The sequence below is a fragment of the Ochotona curzoniae genome, unplaced genomic scaffold (assembly GCF_017591425.1).
Source record: "Ochotona curzoniae isolate NIBS_2020 unplaced genomic scaffold, NIBS_Ocur_1.0 contig_883, whole genome shotgun sequence".
NCBI classification, from domain to species: Eukaryota; Metazoa; Chordata; class Mammalia; order Lagomorpha; family Ochotonidae; genus Ochotona; species Ochotona curzoniae.
Window position 1 is genome coordinate 51,614,243 of NW_024466599.1, and position 20,311 is coordinate 51,634,553.

The 20,311-nt window shown below is 40.7% G+C and overlaps 1 protein-coding gene across 5 annotated transcripts in view; it reads right to left on the reverse strand.

Annotated features, from left to right (window-relative positions):
• Positions 1-20,311, reverse strand: part of ANAPC1 (anaphase promoting complex subunit 1) — an 89,256-nt gene that overhangs the window by 41,138 nt on the left and 27,807 nt on the right. For 3 of the 5 annotated variants that reach the window (XM_040993524.1, XM_040993522.1, XM_040993523.1), the window contains 11 exons: positions 19,955-20,142; positions 17,508-17,582; positions 15,310-15,578; positions 12,054-12,145; positions 10,976-11,124; positions 8,322-8,400; positions 7,634-7,670; positions 7,467-7,537; positions 5,670-5,848; positions 2,799-3,025; positions 991-1,109 (listed from right to left, as the gene is read on the reverse strand). In XM_040993524.1, the coding sequence (XP_040849458.1) occupies positions 991-1,109; positions 2,799-3,025; positions 5,670-5,848; positions 7,467-7,537; positions 7,634-7,670; positions 8,322-8,400; positions 10,976-11,124; positions 12,054-12,145; positions 15,310-15,578; positions 17,508-17,582; positions 19,955-20,142 (1,485 nt within the window). Of the gene's footprint in view, positions 1-990; positions 1,110-2,798; positions 3,026-5,669; positions 5,849-7,466; positions 7,538-7,633; positions 7,671-8,321; positions 8,401-10,975; positions 11,125-12,047; positions 12,146-15,309; positions 15,579-17,507; positions 17,583-19,954; positions 20,143-20,311 lie in introns of all 5 variants that reach the window. The other 2 variants (XM_040993527.1, XM_040993525.1) reach the window with 2 other exon arrangements.

The following is a 20,311-nucleotide window of genomic DNA, read 5'->3' on the forward strand; positions in this document are numbered from 1 at the left end:
TTGCATACAGGTTTCACAAAACCACACATATTTTAAGGAATTTTCAGTGAGTTTCAACTGCATGTGGCTGTCATCCTTATAATGAATTCAAATATGATTAAGATTAAGGGAACATGTTTAAAATACACTGCTTGTAAGCATATTGGAAAGTGGGCACAATTTCATCTGACAGACGTAAAAACTCGTGTAACTAACCAGAAAGGAGAACTGACAATATGCTACTCCAGAAAATAAAAGCCGTTCATCCTGCTCTCCTAGGAGTTCTGCTTCCAAGCTGTTAGTCTAATGACATAAACTATGACGTCCACAAATATCAAGTATAACTATGGCATATTCCATGAATGAAATACCCTACAGCAAATAAAAATGAAGGAAATGGTGAAAAAAAGTGTGTATAACACACATATTTAAAAGCATAACTGTGTATATACGTATGCTAGATATGGAAAAAAAGTATTAACTCTAAAGGCAATTTCTAAAATAGATTTAAACTTTTTGATAATCTGACAAATATAAACTTAGAAATACTTAGAAATAAAAGTATGAAGCTTGCATACTGAAATGTCAACCAGGTGACACTGGGAAGTTTGATTAATATAGACAGATCATCTTTTTCTTTTGGGTTATTCTCTTGTTACGTACAATAACAGAAGGCATTTTAAGACTAAGTATTACATTTGGAACTCTTTACAATTCAGTAATCTCACCATTATCAGTAATATCTTTCTGAACTTTTCCAAGTGACTTTGATATCCTGAGTAATCTCGTTATTAGCTGTGATGGGTTATAATCTACTTCCTTCAGTGCTTAGCTGGTCTTATCTGCTTTCATGAGCTTTGATAACCTCTGTCATGCAACTATTTATATCTTAAATCACTAGAGAGGGAGGGAGTGTGTCCTAGATGTTCACCCAAAATAATTTAGAAGAATTCCACTTCTGCTGGTATTGGATCATTTGAACTTCCTCACAGAGCCCACACCTTAACATACCGGTGAGATTCAATTTAGGAATAGGCAGTGGTTCCGTTGGAACAGGATGGTATGAAAACAAGGTAAACATCCCACGTCCTACTGGAAGGGCCATGGTTCGCTGACACAACTGGAGCAACCTATAGTTAAAATAAAAATGTGAAATGTTAGAAAAAAAAAAGCGCAATGCAACAGGATTTAGAATTTGTCAAATAAAGGCATAGAGGTAAAGTCACTTCAAAGTAAATCTGTACAAAACACAGGGGAGCCACCCAAACAGAATTTTTCTCGTTTTAATACTCTTGCTCCCAGTAGAGATTCCAATCACAAGATGCATTTCTTTTTGTTGTCTATTTGCTTTTTTCATTCTCTACCAGCTGTTCCATACAGCAAGCTAATTCTCCTTGCATGTTTAAAAACAAATGTAAAATTTTACTCTCACTGATGCTAACCTTCTCAAAGGAAAACATGGCACTTTGATGTTTCATCACTGTGTTTTCTCCCAGCCTAGTTTCCTTCAGTACATGTGGAAGCCAACTCTTGTTCCTTTTGCCAATACAACCTCAGAAACGCCATCTGGATTTCATGGCCTTTCCAGGAGACAGAATCAGTTTGGCTTACATCGTGGCTAGATTCACTCACAGAACTAAATTCACTATGTACCAGGCATGCAAATTTAAAATGGGATCTTTGGGCTACAATGCAAAATTAACACAGCACTCCCTAACTTGTTTCTGTGAAATTACATTTCAGATAGTCCCTTAAAAAGACAAAAACTAACAAAAATGTTCAAAGTAGAGACATGTGTAAGTATTTATATACAGGAGCATTATTTGCAGATGCATATAAAAGTTTTATCTGGAAGCAGAGAATTATCCCTTCACGGATTAACATTCTCTCTGCAGACAAAGCTATCACAGGCTTGCTCTCCCTGACTGTTCCACACAGAACTGCTTTCCTAGCTTAATGGAGTGAAATATCACTTGATATATACACTTGATATATACACTTAATATACTCTATTAAGCACAAATACTACAAACATGCTTATTCTTAAACTTGAAGCAAGGAGACAGATGAGGTTAAGCCAATCTGCCAACACCAATACATAAGAGCAGGCTCTATATCAACCTCTCTGTCACTCCATCTCCTCATTTACAGATGACTACTGCTGGGTATCTGGGAAAGGGAACAGTGACAGGCCAACTACGAGTAATATCTTCTCTGGCCTGTGGTTAAGTATGGGTGGCCCTTCCTCTTGAAGCAGTACTACAGGAAGAAGTAAGGAGCTCAGAAAACAATGGCAAGCAGAGGACAAACGCTCAAGTCACGGCTGATGAGAACAGGAGAGAATTTAAAAAGCTGTAGTGTCCCAAGACAATAGCTCTAACACATCACATGCATGTGACACTAGTTCCTACTGAGTCTAGGAATTAATACAAGGATGATCTATCACGTTATTGGCAGGAAAAAGGATGACAGAGCATTACCCTGACCATCAAACAAACAAAAACCACTGTTGTAAGTGGAAATTAAAAGCAAAACTCAAAAACTCTTCCTGATCACGACAATAAGCAGTTCCGTGTTTCGCTTTGTTTCTAAATTCTTGTAACAGCAAAATGGTTTTAGAAAAGACACTGTTGTACTGAACATGCTAATTATGTCCTCAAAAGCCGAATTTTGGAAACATACATGGTTTAGTGAACTTGGATGAATACATTTCAACTTCAAAGTAACCTTTAAACTGTTCTCAGGTTTGAGATGCTAAAAGCTCAAAGGAAAAACATGCCTCAGGTTGAACTACAATAAGGACTAGTGTTTCCCTGTACCTGTTCTCTTTTTCTTCAATGAACTCGTGGTCACTGAGCTCTGGGTACTGCACTACGTTGACACGGACAGGATGCGCACTCTGCAGAAGCCTCCGCACATCCTGCACCCTCAGATCTTCACTCCAGATTAGCGACATGACCTCGTGATTCAAGTCATTCATGCCATCGTCTTCCTCCTCAGCCTCAGTTCCTGAAGACACATCTGATGAGAGCACCTGAGTGACAGACTTTGTTATAATAATTTTATGTAATTAAGCCAAATATGCACATTGAAAAGATTATGAGTTGGGTCATCAATGTATACTCTATTTGCATACAATGTTTAAAAATCTTTTTAAAAAACCAGCATGGTGCCTCCCTGAAAACAATCACTGTCATTTATTGAATGACAGGAGACAATTTAAATTGGAGGCATCAGGAGACCAAACTACGGATGGAAACATTGCAAATAAACTAAAATATTGCCATTTCTTAACTGCTTTACAAAATAACTAAGCCAATCAAAGTAGAATATAAACCTCATTCTGGTACTGTAGAGCCATGGGTTTCATCGTTCATACAGTGAAGTTAGATACTGTCTGTGGATGAACACAGACACAAGACATTAGGAAGGATATACAAAGGGCTGCAAGAACTGAGGCAAAACCGACTTTAATACTTTCAATAGACTGAATTATGTTTAATTTTTACTTCTAACAAAATATATCAAACAAAAATGTCTTAGAATGAAAGGGATTGAACTGTGGCAGAACAAGTAAGAAACTACATCTGTGTCATCGTACCCTCTCAAACTTGTCACGTGCTTTCATAACGGGGCTCTTGAGCCACACAATTTAACCTGTGTGCAACACAGATGTCAATCACATGGAATCTTCTCCTTACTCTCAAGTCACCCAAGGCTCCGTGATCAAGTTTTATGTAATTAAATTTTAAAATGTTATGCAACATTTAATATAGAAACGTTAGTCAAACAAAAACACTAGCAGCAGATATGACGAAATACTCATTCTTAGTTCATAACAACTGACTTTGTTTCCTATGGAATAGCACTTTTAAAGAAATTACAATGGCTGAATTGGCTACAAAACACATTAAAATACTGACAAATTTTTATAGTGTTAGAAATAAATGTAGCCTCAAATGACTGGACAAACTAAATTTAAAATTATTTTAAAAAGAGTTTTTTGGTGTTAATGGTTGAACTAGTACAAAAGAAATAAGTGCTACAGAATTTTCTGGATCAAGGAAAGGATAACTATATTAGCAAAACTATTGGCTTTCTGTTTAAAACAAGACAGACCTCAATTCACCCAAGATCTGCTATTCAGCCATACAGGCAACTCTGAGGTTGTAAGTAAATTTTAATACAGACTCTGAGAAAGTTCTGGTGGCCTAGGACAAACTATCGCATATTAACAGTTACCAGCTAGTGATGTAACGGCCAGTTAAGGGAGTCAAGTCCCACTTTCTCGGGGACATGAACTAAACAGAACAGTCAGAAAGACTGGGATAACCATTCCTTAGTCCCGCTTTATTCAATGCTAATATTTCTTTCTTTTTTTAAGATTTGTTTATTTTACTGGAAAGTCAGACTTACAGAGAAAAGGACAGAAGAAAAGATCTTTCATCTGCTGTTCACTCCCCAAATGGCCACAACAGCTGGAGCTGAGCCAATCCAAAGCTAGCAGCTTCTTCCTGATCTCTCAAGCAGGTGCAGAGTCCCAAGAATTTGAGCCATCCTTTACTGCTTCCCCAGGCCACAAGCAGGGAACTGGATGGAAGTAAAGCAGCCGGGATACAAACTGGCACCTATTTGGGATCCCAGCATGTGCAAGCTGAGAACTTTAGTCACTGTTGACTACACAGTCAGGTACACTACTATTTATTTCTAAAAATTAACTAGTTTAGAACAAGCTTTAAAAGTTTCATCTTTAGGGTCCGGTGCGGTGGCCTAGCCACTGAAGTCCTCGGCTTAGATGCATCGGGGTCCCATATGGATGCCGGTTCTAATTCTGGCAGCTCCACTTCCCATCCAGCTCCCTGTTGGTGGCCTGGGAAAGCAGTCAAGAATGGCCCAAAGCCTTGGGACCCTGCACCCAAGTGGGAGACCTGGAGGAAGTTCCTGGCTCCTGGCTTCTGGTTTCGGATCGGCTCAGCACTGACTGTTGTGGTCACTTGGGAAGTGAATCATCAGAAGGAGGATATTTCTCTCTGTCTCTCTGTCTCTCCTCCTCTCTGTATATCTGACTTTGTAATAAAAATAAATAGACCTTAAAAAAATGTTTCATCTTAAAGTTTTAAGAGAGGGTAATTTTAAAACAAATAACAAAGATAATGAAAGATAATGAAATCCTTCATTACTTGCAGGTTTTGCAGAATTAAGGAAACAGAATTAAAGACAGTACTTCAGAGGGGATAATTTGGTATCTTGTAAACTGTGATGTGAAGATCTTGTTCCTGGCTTTAATTTTAAAAACAAACATACATATTGAAAAGATTAAATTCAATAAATTTATCAAATCAAAAGATACAAAAAGAAAAGTCTACATATGAACTATCTAATTCCAGGATAGAAAAGCCCTCTCCTCTCCATGCAATAACTACAAAGCAGCTAACTTCTAACATGGCTCCAGTAGGGAGAGAGGCACAGCTGCAAGCTGACACAGTGCACGTCCCGAGGCAGGGCAGAGGCAGCGCTCACACAATCTACTACCCCAGGTTCAACTGCAAGTTGAACAAGATGCCAATTACAAATCCCATCTGGCACACAATAAAAGGCAAACTGGTACATACAGTTGCAAAAATCCTTAAAAAACAAATGAAGAACATTACTATTCTGAATTACTACAGACAAGCACTGTTGATACTCACAGATTTCCCTCTGGGTAAGTTTCCTTCAACAGCTTGCTTGGAAAGATCCTGACGTCCAATTAAGAGACAGACAGGTTCTGGCCAATCTGAAGCGGGCTGCTCGCGACAGTGATAAATTGCATCTCTGATAGGAAGAGCAACTCCAAATGGAAGTGTTTCCAAATCTCTTAAAGTGAATCCTTATGGTGAAAGGAAGGGAGAAAATTGTTTACATTTACCATTATACCAATTGTCCTAACTCAAGTTAGTAAACAAATAAGAAATGAATTCATTTGGCTGGGCACCGGGGCACAGTGGGTACTGCCTGCAACCCTGACATCCTTCACAGTTGCTGGTTTGTCTTTTGGCTGTTCTCCTTCAAAACCAGCTCGTTGAAACGGCCCAGGTACAGGAGACTGTCAACCAGGCAGGAGACTTGGAAGAAGCTCCTGGCCTTTGGGGGCAGGATCAGCCAGGACAGCTGGGCTTTTGGGGGGAGTCAGCCAGAGCAGTTGTGGCTATACAGGGAGTAAACCAGTGAATGGAGGACCTCTCTATGTCCTTCAGATAAATTAAAATATACATACACTTATATATTTTAATATTATACATATGAAATTCATTTATTCATCTTATTATCAGACTGCTGGCAAGGACCACAAAAGACTGGCTGTGGTGTAGCTAGTAAGCCACTGGCTGAGCTGTCAGTATCCCATATGGGTCCTGGTTCATATTCCAGCTGTTGCTTCCAATCTAGCTCCCTGCTCATAGCTTTGGGAAAGCAGTGGAAGATGGCCCATGTGGGAGATTTTGTGGAAGGTGCTAGGTTCCCAGCTTCAGATCGGCCCAGTGCAGGCCACTGCAGCTATTAGCAGACTAGACCAGTTAATGGAAGATGTCTCTCTCCTTCTCCGACTCTACCTTTCAAATAAAATATAAGATAAATCTTAAGGAAAAAAAAAAAGGAAGAAAGTTAGAGAGGGAAAGACAGTGAGGTCTTCCACCCATTGGTTCACTACCTAGATGGTCACTAGGGCCAGGACTGGACCTGGCCAAATCAGATCTTCTTCCAGGGCTCTCCTGTGTGGGAACCAGGGGTCAAATCACTTGGACCACCTTTTGCTGCTTTTCTAGGCTATTAGCAGGGAGCTAGGTTGCAAATCAAACGGCCCCATGAGGATGAGGCCATTGCAGGAAGTGGCTTTATGTGCAACACCGCAATACTGGCCCCCAAAGTATAGCTTTCTAACATATTATTCTATATGACAACCTCTTTTTTTTTTTTTTAATTATATATTTGTATCAGTTGCTTTGTTTCTTTTCAGTTTGTTATTTTTGGCAAAAAAAAGTTTCCTTAGCATTTTACTTAAATGCAAGAGTACAGATTTTAAGAATGGAGAATATAAAAAAATCTTTTTCCCCCTTTTTTCTGCCAGCCGAATCTCCACCTTAGTGGCAAAGATGTCTGACTTTAAGCCTCACAGGCCAGGTGTTGCCCAAGATACCATCTCTGATAGCTAGGCATCCCAATGGCATCACAGGTGAGTATGCAGTGATCAGAGCTTTCTGTCCTGACACTGGTTTCTGTAACCACAGTCTCCAACTGGTCCCAAGACAGGCAAACATAACCCATGCACACAAAGACAAAAAGACAGCATCTCAGGATAAAGAAAGCATGGCTTAGTCAATCACACTCTCACACTCTCAATCTTGACAGACTTCAACACAAACGGCAGACCACGCCCACCTCGGGCTTCGCAGCTCTAGCCAGCACGGAAGAAAACATGTCTAGTTAGAGACCAACAAAGCAGCTCTCACCTACATTAGTCATCCAGACAACTAATTTTTCTGCTAGACTAGAAACTGATGTGGAAGGCTTGAAATCGAATCTATGAGAAAGTAAAACACAAAGTTATCAGGCAAAAGGTAATGTTACAACATTGCCTTAAATTTTCTGCTTGAAAAGTACAAACTAATCAAGTTACCTGTTTTCCTCTTGTTCTGCTTGTGGTTTCTGGGGGGCTAAAATACAACAAAATAAAATGTTATATTCACAGTCATCAACATATGGTGGTTATGTGTCAGACAACTGGAAATGTGGATTCATTAACAAATCACTGGTAAAAAATTTACAAAATAAGCAAAACTGCACCGTGCTGGAAAGTACAAGTTTCTTGAAGCTAAAATAATTATTTTAGACACACTGAAAATGTAAAAGATTTCTTAGATTTTCAAGCAATTATGGTATGCAAACATCAGCTGCCAGCATGGACGTAGCAGGCTAATCCTCCACCTGTGGCACCGACACCCCACACGGGCAGCGCATGTGCACTCCCAACTGCTCCGTTTCCAATCCAGCTCCCTGCTTACAGACTGCAAAAGCAGCAGGAGGTGGCCTAAGACCTCGGGCCCTTGCAGCCACTGGAACCCAGCTTCAGAGGCGCCTAGTTCTGGGCCATAGTGGCCATTTGGGGAGTGAGCCAGCATATGGAAGATATCTCTCTCTCTGTCTCTTCCTATTTCTCTAATTCTGACTTTTGAGTAAAATTAGTGAGACATTTACAGAAAAAAATTCATGGCCTCTAAACCAGTCACAAACATTTTAGTAATTCAATTCTGATACTGACATTTATAAACATTTGTTCTGAGAGGACAAACATTACATCAACTTACCTATAGTTATTCTGGATAAATATTGTGAGGCGTCATTCAAAACTGAGCTTTCGTCACCAAGTATGTAGAGTGCAATACTCTGAATATAAAAAAAAATTGACAAGAAATTAACAAATAAGAAATAATCATAATGTAGAAACCCATCTATACTGGAGTACAACTCTATCAGTCCAATACACTATTATACAATCATGTAAGTACTACCATACTCACCATACAGAACATTCCCAACACTGAAAGTTGGGAATGTTTGTAATCAGTCCTATAATCCCATACCCAGCACTGAACAGTTTATCCACTTCCATGATGACACATAAACAGAACCACACTATGCATTTCTGTGGCCCAATTCTTTAAAAGCACATTGGAGATTCATCCTTGCATGCATCAGCGGTTTGCTGCTACCTACAGCTGTGTAATATTCCATCACAGTTACACCAAATCTCATCTCAAAAACTGATGGACAGTCATTTCCAGTTTGTAGTAACTACACAAAGTTGTTGCTTTCATTTCTCTTGGGTAAATATTCAGGAAAAGGACTGTTGTAGCTGACTATCTTTAAAGGAAACTGCCAGTGTTCTAACATGCTATGCCATTTTTGCAATTTCCTACACCAGCTATATAGGAGCTTTAGTTGATCCATTTCCTCACAAATCGTTTCAATCATCCTCCCTAGTGTATAAAAGAGCATCCTAGTATCCAACAGGTATCTAGGAATATCTCCTTGTGCCTTTAATTTTACAATAGTATGTTAATTTAACTTTAAACATTTCAAAATATTCAGTGCATAATAGAAACACAAAAGGCCATTTTCAACCTGCCATTTAGATGTAAATTACACTATTCAAAAATCTCATAGCAATAACCAGTGACAAATCAGGTCTCTTTCTACTCAGTGAGAAAGTGCACACAAAGTTCCTTGAAGACACTAGCTCCACAACTGTCCTTTCCTTCATTTCAGCAAACAGTAAATAGATAACATCTCCACTTACACAAGTGACTCAACAGTAAAAAGCCACGTAAAGAGGATATGGTACAGGTTACGGCAAAGGCCTCATCAGCTAAAAAACACATTTTAAAAAAAAAAGGCACTGTAACACAGCAGCTACTGCCTGCTTTCCAGCATCGCACACGAGCACCAATCAGAGCCCTGACTCCTTGGCTTCCACAGCAGCTTCCTGCCAAGGTGCCCAGGAAAGCAGCAAACGATGACCCAAGTCCCTGAGCACCTGCCATCCACGCAGCAGGATGAAGTCCTGGCTGCAGATTCTGGCACGGACAAGTAAAGGTCATCAAGTCATTTTGGAGAGTGCACCAGTGGACACAAAATCTTGGTCTCTTTGTTACTCTGCCTTTTTAATTAACCAAGCCTCCTATCTAGAACTGCCCTAATACCAGCCACCAGTAGGGAAATGTAAACTCAATATGTCAGCAGACGTAACAACACATCAATCAGAATCAAAACAACAAAAAAAACCTTAACAGGGTCAAATACTGACAAGAGCGCAGGAAAATACCACAGCAGTATTTCTGGTGAGAATATAAAATGGAACACTTTGGAAAACAGTTCATTCTTTTTTGAACAACTGGATAGGAGACCATGACTTTGTATAGTAGGCTAGGTCTCCATCTGAAGCTTCAGCATCCCATACTGGCGCCAGTTCAAATCCCAGCTACTCTACTTCCGATCCAGCTCCTTGTTTGTGGCCTGGGAAGGCATTTGAGGAAAGTTCTAGTTCTTGGCCTTCTGCACCCATGTGGGGAACCAGAGGAAGCTCCTAGCCTCAGACTGGCCCAGCTCCAGCCACTGCAGTCATTAGGGGAGTAAACCAGGGGATGGAAGATCTCTTTTTCTCTGTCCTTCCTTCTCTCTGTAACTCTGCCTTTCAAATAAAAATAATCTAAAAAAGGATAACTAGGCATACAAATATCCTTCTGCATGACCCATCAATTTCACTCTTATAGAAAATGAAAACAGGGCCCGGCGCGGTGGCGCAAGTGGTTAAGTCCTCGCCTTGCACGCCCGGGATCCCATATGGGCGCCGGTTCTAATCCCGGCAGCCCCACTTCCCTTCCAGCTCCCTGCCTGTGGCCTGGGAAAGCAGTCGAGGACGGCCCAAAGCTTTGGGAACCTGCACCCGCGTGGGAGACCCGGAAGAGGCTCCTGGCTTCGGATCGGCATAGTATCGGCCCGTTGCGGCTCACTTGGGGAGTGAATCATCGGATGGAAGATCTTCCTCTCTGTCTCTCCTCTCTGTATATCCGCCTTTCCAATAAAAAATAATAAAAATAAATCTTTAAAAAAAAAAAAAAAAAAAAAAAAAAAAGAAAATGAAAACACTACAGTCCCAAGAAAGACAATGCTAAAAACTAGAACTCAACTACTGTGAATACATGAACTTGGCGTGATACATCCCTTAGATGGTCTACTAGTTGTCAAGAGAATGTAATGAACAGTTGATAAAGACAATGTAAGAGGGAAATTTGGGGGAAAACAATGCAAGTGTGCCATATCCTAATTAGGTTGGTGATCACATGAATCTACCCTTCTACTAATGAAAACTCACAGAGCTATACCCAGAGGAAAGAAAGATTCATTTACTACATACTTTTTTAAATTTTAAAAGAAAAAAACAAACACTCCAAACACTCACCAAGACCACGAGCTTGCTTCTTTCACAAATTCCAGGAAGGTAAGGATAGGGCAGCATTCCTTCACCCTTCAGACAGGAACTCATCCACTGATAAATACTAGGTGGCTCGGAGGTGAAAAACGGTGGCTGATGCATAAATCCTGCTTGACCTTGAAAATGAAATTCATGTGAACCAAGACTTAAGAATACATAAACTATAAGCAGGAAGACGGAAGTAACAGTATGCTCCTAAATCTGCATCGTGAAATATGAGTAATTTGTTTACTTTATATAAAATTTTTTTTAAAGTTTACAAAAGAAATGTTAAGAAAACACTATTTTATTCTAAAGGAAAGTTGAGCAACAACACATGTAATTTTGAAACAGAAAGAACATGGTTCTATATTCCCCAAAATGCTACAGATTTTCTGTCACAGCACATAACTAATTAATATACTTTATATAATGTGTACAATTTAAATGATTTCTACTTTAGTTCATCCCAAATAGAATTTAGCAAATTCTATGCCCAAAGCAAATGCAGAAGCTAAGCAAAATCTCTGGCTTAACCCTGACGGTGAGAAAACAGGGGATATGCTGAGTTCTAACAAGCAGGTCCCGACTTTGAGCTCCTCAGGCTCAGAGTTAAGGACAGTGCAACAGCAATGGGAATTTTCCCTCTCAGTGCTGCTCCAGGTGGCACGCACTGACTGCAGGCGGCTATGGAGCACCTGAAATGCAGCAAACACACTGAGGAACTAAAGTTTTCATTTTTATTTGAGCTGAAGTAAGAGATGACTAATGGCTGTGAAATGGACAGCGCAAGTACACATTAAAGCATGGTGGGCACTGGAAGCTCTCTCTAGGCTTCTCCAAGTCACAACCTTAAAGATAGGTAAATTTTTCATACACAATGAGGAGTGCAGTTTACTGCAAGTCAGAAATCAAGCAGAACAAACTAATCTGTCTGATGGAAAACATACACTGCCTTGACTTAGAAACTAAGGGTAAGAAAATATATCCTCTGCTACTCACTGGAAAAGATGCAAACAAATGTCACTACACTGTTCAGAAAATCTTTAATGGCAAAAACACTTGCCTGGATCAATGGTGAACACCGGCCCAGTCATTCTGACGAGCGTAGGGTAGTCTCTGTAGTAATGATCTACATAAGGTTCCAATTTTAGGTCTCTAAAGCAAAAGGGCATATAAAAAAGAAGTTACAACAATTTTCCCACCTCCCTGCCAGAATTCAAGAGTTTGTCAGTTGAATTTTCAGTTTTAAAAGTCTTATTTACAAAATCAGAGACAAGATAATCAAATGAACAGTCCCATTCTTCTATGCCTGAGGTGACAAATGCAGTTCAATCTTGTTTTGATAAACTTTGTGTAGAAAAAATTAAAGCATGAAACCTGTAGCTTGGTACCACCTTCTGCTGCTTATTAGCTAACTATGGGACCTTCAGCAAGCCCTCTCTAAGAATTTCAGTATTTACTTCTAGGCAACTCAAGCTGGTCTTGAAGATTAAGTAAGATAATAAATGCGAAAAACACCTTATAAAACCGATTAGAATCTGGAAATAATTTAATCACAGTAGAATTTTCGATGGTGACCACCTGTCATAATTGAAATGACCATCAGTTAAAACCACGATCAGAGGCTATGGATGTAGGACTGTAAGTTAAGCCCAAATCCATTGTCGGCTAGAGTACTAGAAGCTTTACATGTCATCCAGTTTCCTTCTGGTGCATCTAGGACAGCAACAGACAGCCTGCACCCAATATTGGAGACCCACAGGCGGGGTCTGGCGTCTAGCTTAGGCTTTGTCCAGCCAGGGCTATTGTGGGTATTTGGGAAGTAAAGCAATAAGAGAAAGATCTTTATGTGTGGGGATTGGAAGGACGTCTCTTGGTCCCCAACTCTGTTTTTTAAATAAACAGAAGCCCATGCTATGGGCTATTGGCTGAAGCTGCTGCCTATGCTACTAGCATCCCATGTAGATGTCGGTTGGAGTCCTAGCTGCTCCACTTAAGATCCAGCTGGGGAAAGCAGCAAACAATGGCTCAGTGCTGGGGTCCCTGCACCCACATGGGAACCCTGGAAAAAGCTCCTGGCTTCATTCTGACACCCCCCCCATCCCGCCGCTTTGTGGCCATCTGGGAAATGAACCAGTAGTTAGATTTCTCTCCCTCCCTCTCGCTCTCTCTCTCTGCTTCTCCTCTCTTTTCAACTACGCCTTTGGAAAAGAAAGGAAAAAAACCTTTAATAAAAATTTTTAAGGGCCCGGCGGCATGGCCTAGTGGCTAAAGTCCTCGCCTTGAACACTCCGGGATCTCATATGGGCGCCGGTTCTGGTCCGGGCAGCTCCACTTCCCATCCAGCTCCCTGCTTGTGGCCTGGGAAAGCAGTCGAGGACGGCCCAAAGCTTTGGAATCCTGGACCCGTGTGGGATGCCCAGAAGAAGTTCCTGGATCCTGGCTTCTGGTCAGCATAGCATCGGCTGTTGCGCTCACTTGGTTAGTGAATCATCGGATGGAAGATCTTCCCCCCCCCCTCTCTTCCTCTCTGTATATCTGACTTTCCAATATGCAAATAAATCTTTAAAAAAAATTTTTTTTAAATAAACTGCCAGGTTTCCCAAAAGCATTTCAGGATCCCAGGGGAGATCACAGAGATTCAACCATAACTCAGAAGTTAACACTTTTTTTTAAAGATTAATTTATTTTTATTACAAATTCAGATATACAGAGAGGAGAGATGAGATAGAGAAGAAGATCTTCCGTCAGATGATTCAGTCCCCCAAGTGAGCGCAATGGCCGGTGCTATGCCAATCCAAAGCCAGGAGCCAGGAACTTCCTCCAGGTCTCCCACACGGGTGCAGGGTCTCTAGGCTTGGGCCGTCCTTGACTGCTTTCCCAGGCCACAAGCAGGGAGCTGGATGGGAAGTAGAGCTGCCAGGATTAGAACCGGCCCCCATATGGGATCCCCGTGCGTTCTAGGAGAGGACTTTAGCTGCTAGGCAATGCCATCAGGCCCAGAAGTTAACACTTTTTAGAAAGATTTTTTTATTGGGAAGGAAAATTTTACACAGAGAAGGGGATTCAGAGATAAAGATCTTCTGTCCTCTGGTTCACTGCCTAAGTGGCTGCAATAGCCAGAACTGAGCAGACCTGAAGCCAGGAGCCTGGAGCTTCCTCCCAGTCTCCCACCTGTGTGCAGGGTCCCAAGGATTTGGGCCGTCCTCCATTGCTTTCTCTGGTCATAAGCAGGGAGCTGGATGGGAAGTAGGGCATTTGAAACATGAACCAGCACCCACATGAAATCCCAGTGCATGCAAGATGAGGATTTAGCCACTGAGTCATTGCACCAGACCCAGATGTTAATATTTAGAATTCAACTTCGTTACTACAAAGGGTCATGGAGACATAATATCTATGTATGACACTAAAATTTAGGGGCACAGGCCATTGTTGTGGCACATCAGGTTAAGCCACTGTCTGCAGTGATCCCAGACCAGAGTTATAGTTCAAGCCCCAGCTTGTGCACGCTGGATACACGTCCTTGTTCATGTGCTCGAGAAGATGGCCCGATTACGTGCAGCCCTGCCACCTTGTGGGAAACCTGGACTGTTCCCAGCTCATGACTTTGACTTGGCCCAAGACTAGAGGCTGTGATCATTTGGAGAATGAACCCACACATTAAAGGTCTCTTTTTCTCTGTCTTCTACTCTCCAACTCTGCATTTCAAATAAATAAGTCTTAAAAAAAAAAAAAAAACAAGAAGAATTTGGTGCCAAGTACAGGGTGCTAAAAATGCTGTTGAAACATGTTACTAGAATTATCCAAAAAGATAACTGCCTGAAAGATGGAGACAACCACAGAATACAACAAGAAAAGCAGAGTAAAATACAGCCCACATCTAGCATAAACTCAGGAAATCTGGGCAACGTTCCCTCAACACCAAAACAGGGATCATAAAACCTACATTGTGTATGAACTACAACTCTGTTAACCATAAAGCATCATCTGAATACACAGGTTATCATGAAATAGAAGATTGATGATGGAGCTTGCACCACAGTCTAGCCAGTTATTTTTTCAAAATGAAAAGCTGAGCAGGCCATCCACATTTTCTCATGACTTTTTGCTAATCTTAGGAGAAAAACCAAACATTACAGATAGCTACCGGCCCTTACATAACCAGGATTGGCAAACTGTTCTGTGGTTTACAGAAAATACCCTGGCTTCTTGAGAAGGCAGATTTCAGACACTCATCAAGATTTCTATTTGAAGACTTGAAAAAGAAGGTTACCTAAGGACTTGTTGGCAGTTCCTGATCCAAGGACAATATTTACCTGGCCAACTGAACAAGAAGGTCAACCAGGGAGCACATTCCTTCTCCCATCAGAGTGTTCAATTTAAGCTCCTCATACACAAGGTGAAGAACAAAAAAAATTGCAGGTATATGACTGAAGAGAAGTGTAGAAGAATCCAGACAGAGACTTTGTGACGAGTCCTCATCCTGCGTCTGAGAGCCTCTCAGAGGACCCAAACACAGAGACTGGCTCAGCAGGTGACTCTCAGCATTATGGTGATACTCAGAATTTACCAGGTATTCCCAGTCCTGAGAGGGTGAAAAGGAACAAGTTAACTCTTTTAACAATGCCTTTTTATGTCACCATTTAAAAACATAACAAAATTCACTGCACACAATTCAAGTTCCATGTTCACATTAAGTCCGTTAAAAAAAAAAAAAAAAAAAAAAAAAAATAAGCAAGCAATCTCCAGATGCCAAACAAAGCATTTAAGACAAGCCACCATTAGAACTGTATTTAAAAATCTAGTCATGCATTTTAAGGAAAGGACTTTGGGGAAAGAGTCAAACTAATAACAAAGGAATTAAGAAAGACACTCTAAGATTATCTTGAGCTATGCTTTTGAATCCAGGAGCAAAGAATGACAGGTGGGAGGTACAGACAGGCAGATTTAGTGGTTTATGTTCTGGCAACAGTAAAGTCTACTAGTACTCAGTGTATTTTTCTATGTTTATAAGATAATATAATCTAACAATCAACTGAAATTTATTTTTAGACTGACTTCTCATTTTTCAAGCACTTGGTCTACTTTGGTTTCCATTTGTGATTTACTGCATTATGTTCACGGAATATGGTTTGTGCTATTTACATAACTTGGAATTTACTGGTGTTTTTATAAAGCTTAATATGGTGTGAAGATAACTCAAACTCTTGTTCCAGATATAGAAAGAATTAAACAGAAAAAAAACCCCGATAAACTGGACATTCAAAATTGAAAATTTTGCCTATCCAAAGACATTATTAAGGCACACGCTAAGATAAAACATTCTCAACACAAACTTGCAGCAGAAAACTCATGTGCAAAACATATTGCAGTAAAGATGCCTGCATCCTACATCAGTGTCTCAGTTCGATTCCTGGTCCCAGCTCCCAATTCCAGCTGCCTGTCAATGAGATCCTGAGGGGCATCTGGTGACAGTTCAAGTAGGTGGGCCCTGCGGTCCCCACAGAGACCTGGCCTGAGTTTTCAGGGTTAGGCGCTGGTCCAGCTCTTCCCGACCACTGCAGGTGCTTAGGGACCAGTCGATGGAAGCACACTCTCTCTCCACTTGTCTCTCAACAGATTTTTTTTTTAAATTAAATACATAGGTATCTATATGTGTGCGTATACTTTATATATACACATATATAATAGAAGGATTTAGTTAAATAATTTATACCTCAAATAAAGAGATGCTAGGATGCTGGCTTTGTTATATAGCAGATGGAGAACCAGCATATGAAAGAATGTTCTCTCTCTCCCTCTGTAACTTTTCCAAATAAAACAAATTTCTTTTTAAGGGGAGAAAAAAAAGAATGTTGGGGGCTCCTTAAGAATTGAACCATCTGGGGACCAGCACGGTGGCACAGCAAGTTAATCTTTCACTCTGTTGTGACAGCATCCCACATGGGCCCAGGTCACATCCTGGCTGCTGCATTTCCCATTCAGCTCTCTGCTTGCAGCCTGAGAAAGCAATGGAGCATGGCTCAAGTCTTGGAATCCTGTACTCATGTGGGAGACCTAGAAGAGGCTCCTGGCTTTGGACTGGCTCAGATGTGGCTTTTGCAGCCATTAGGAGAGTGAACCAGTGGAGGATCTTTCCATGTCTTCTTCTCTTTGTAACTCTGCCTTGCAAATAAAGATAAATAAACCCTTTAAAAAAAAAAGGAACTATCTTATAATCTGATACATCTGAGAACTCAAACTAGAGAAACACTGCATAGAAAGGTAAATGCTGTCATTCAACAATAAAATATCCATAAACCCAACTAAAATCAGGAGGTAATACACATGTGCACAATAACTTTCAGGTGATTAACAACAAAAATAAAAAATGATCATAGGAAACACAACAAATCTACTCTTCCAATTAATTGCTATTTCATATCTACATAAATAGAGCAGCAGATGTTGGAAATACAGACACAGTTACAAACAACCATAAACTAACTCAGAGTGACATGGTAATAACGCTTACATCATCAGATCCAGTATCTGAAGGCCTTGCTTTTTTGGGCGCAATGACTGGAGAAAGCGATCCTTCAAAATCAAACTGAAAAATAACCCCACAAAAGCAGACAAAATCATAACTGTATTACTGTCAACTTATCAACTGAATGAATTCAGAAATCAGCAACACTCAAAACACAAACCTGATGTTACTATAAATCACCCACCAACATCTGTGGGGAAGTGTCTGAGGAAAATGGAGAGGGTTATAGCTGTACCGTTAGTTAACAAGGCAGGCATGTGGGATGGAACACTCAACATACCAAACAATATGTGGGTAAAAGGACAGCCTGGTCCTAGCTAAGAAGCCTAGGGGTCAGCATTACAGCACAGGCGGTTAAGCTGGCACCTGCAGCATTCCCATATAAACACTGATTCAAGTCCTGGTTTGTCTGATCCAAGTTCCTGCTAAATTGCCTGGGAAAGCAGCAGAAGCTGGTCCAAGTGCAATTTTAACGTATGAGGCCCCTACCACACAAGTGGGAGACCTGGATGGAATTCCAAGCTTCTGGCTTCAGTCTGGCACAGCCCAGCAACTGTGGCCATTTCAAAGCAGTATGTTAGCAAATAGAAGATCTGTAACTATCACTCTGCCTTTCAAATAAAGAAATGTTTAAAAAAAAAGTTAAGCCATGATACCAAAGATACATTCTACTCCCAGTTTTGAGCAAATTAGGACTGAATCTCTGTAATTCAACTTCTGTATAATAAAACCCAGATTATTAGCGAGGTCAGCATTGTAGCACAGTTGGTTAAGCTGTCACCTACACTGATGGCATTTTATAAGGGTGCTGGCTCAAGACTTGGCTGCTCCATTTCCAATTCATCTCCCTGCTAATGCACCTAAAAAAGTAGCAGAAGATGGCCCAAGTTTTTAGGCCCCTGAACCCACATGGAAGACCAGGAAGAAGCTATGGCCTCCCAGCTTTGGGCTGGTACAGTCCCTGCTGTTGCAGCCTTTTGGGAAATTAACTAGTACATGGAAGATCTCTCTCATTCTCTCCCATTCTCTGTTTTAACTCTGCCTTTAAAATAAAACAATATGTAAATAAATAATTTCTTAAAAAAGACTTTTAATAATCCTAGCAAAACTTCAGTCATTTACAAAACATTAGATGAAAAGAGTCAAATAAACCTTAATAAGCTAAAAAGACTAAAATACTACTAAATCTTAAATTATTCCAGATTTACAAATTCAAGGATATTTCAGGGGCTAATGTGGTGGCACAGCAGGATATTCCGCCACCCTATGGTGTCAGCATCCTATATGGGCACCTGTTCTTGTCCCAGTGACTCCATTTCTGATCCAGCTCTCTGCTATGGCCTAGGAAAGCAGCAGAGGAGGGTCCAGCCACTTGGGTACTGCAACAAGGGAGACTTTGGATTGGTTCAGCTCCAGCCACTGCAGCCATCTGGGGAGTGAGCTAGTGGATGGAAGACCTTTTCTAACTCTCCTCTCTCTGTAAAAATCTGTCTTTCAACTAAAAATAAATATATCATTTAAAAAATACTTCAAATAGTCTGTGAAAAAGAGAATTAAAACACATGTTTCTGGGATGGCATAGGGCAGTGGAGGCTGCTTCTTACAGCCAGCCCACACTGGAGCAGCAGTTTGAGTCCTGGCTGTCCTCTGGTTCCGCCTTCCTGCTCACGCATCTGGAAAGGCAGCAGAACATGGTCCAACTACTTGGACCCCTAAGACCCAGGTGGGAGAATATGATGGAGTTCCTGGCTCCTGGCTTTAGTTTGACCCAGACCTGGCTGCTGAAGCCATTTGGAAAGTGAACGAATGAATGGAAGATCTCTCTGTGTCTCTCTCATTGCCTTTTCTCTGTCACTCTGCTTTTCAAATAAATCAGTAATTTTTTCTTTTGTAAGTCAAGCTGGGGTGAGCATTTGGCTTAGCAGTTAAGATGTTCCTTGGGATACCTGGTAGCCCATATGAGTGCCTGGGTTACGGCAGCTCTGCTTCTAACTCCGGCTTTCTGCCAATACAAGCACTTAGTTTTCTCTCATCCATGTGGGAGACCCAAATTAAGACCTAGGCTTCTAGCTTTAGCCTGGACCAGTCCCAGCAGACACAAGATCTCTCTCTGCATCTCTCTACCTTTCAAATACAATGAAAATAAATAAATAAATATATTTTTTTAAAAAGCCAAATAAATCATTTAGTGGCCTTTTTAAAAAATAAGACGCTTGGTTTGGTGCAAAATGATTTTAAAATCCACATTTTTAAAACTATGTATTTTCTATGATTTTTAAAGACACTTCATACAGATACAATAAATCTTAGTATTACTGCATTAGCTTGAATAAGGTATACCGATTACTACTCTGAATGCTATACTAATTACCAGTTAAGGCATTACATTGGTAACAGAATAATTCTTGAACATAACAATGCTAGTTACTTACATTTCGGGTCCATGTCAAGCGGTCTGTGTTATAACCCATCATGTTCATGAGACAAGTTACAAACAAATTCCACTCTGAGTGATAGCCAGGCCCTCCAGGGGCACTGTGCACGTTGTACCACTTCACAAGCATCTGGACCGCCACCTCTTTCGGCAGGATAAACTTAATTGCTCCCAGACATGTTTGTACTGTTGGAAGCAAAGATTAATTTCAGCATGCTTCACTGGGGCGTCATTCATTGCTGTATATTCACACACACGGCAAAGGTGAGAAGCAAAGGGCAACCAGTGTGAGAAAGCGGAATACACAAGTACACTACAACCGAATCCTAAATAAGTAAAAACCACAACACTGTGC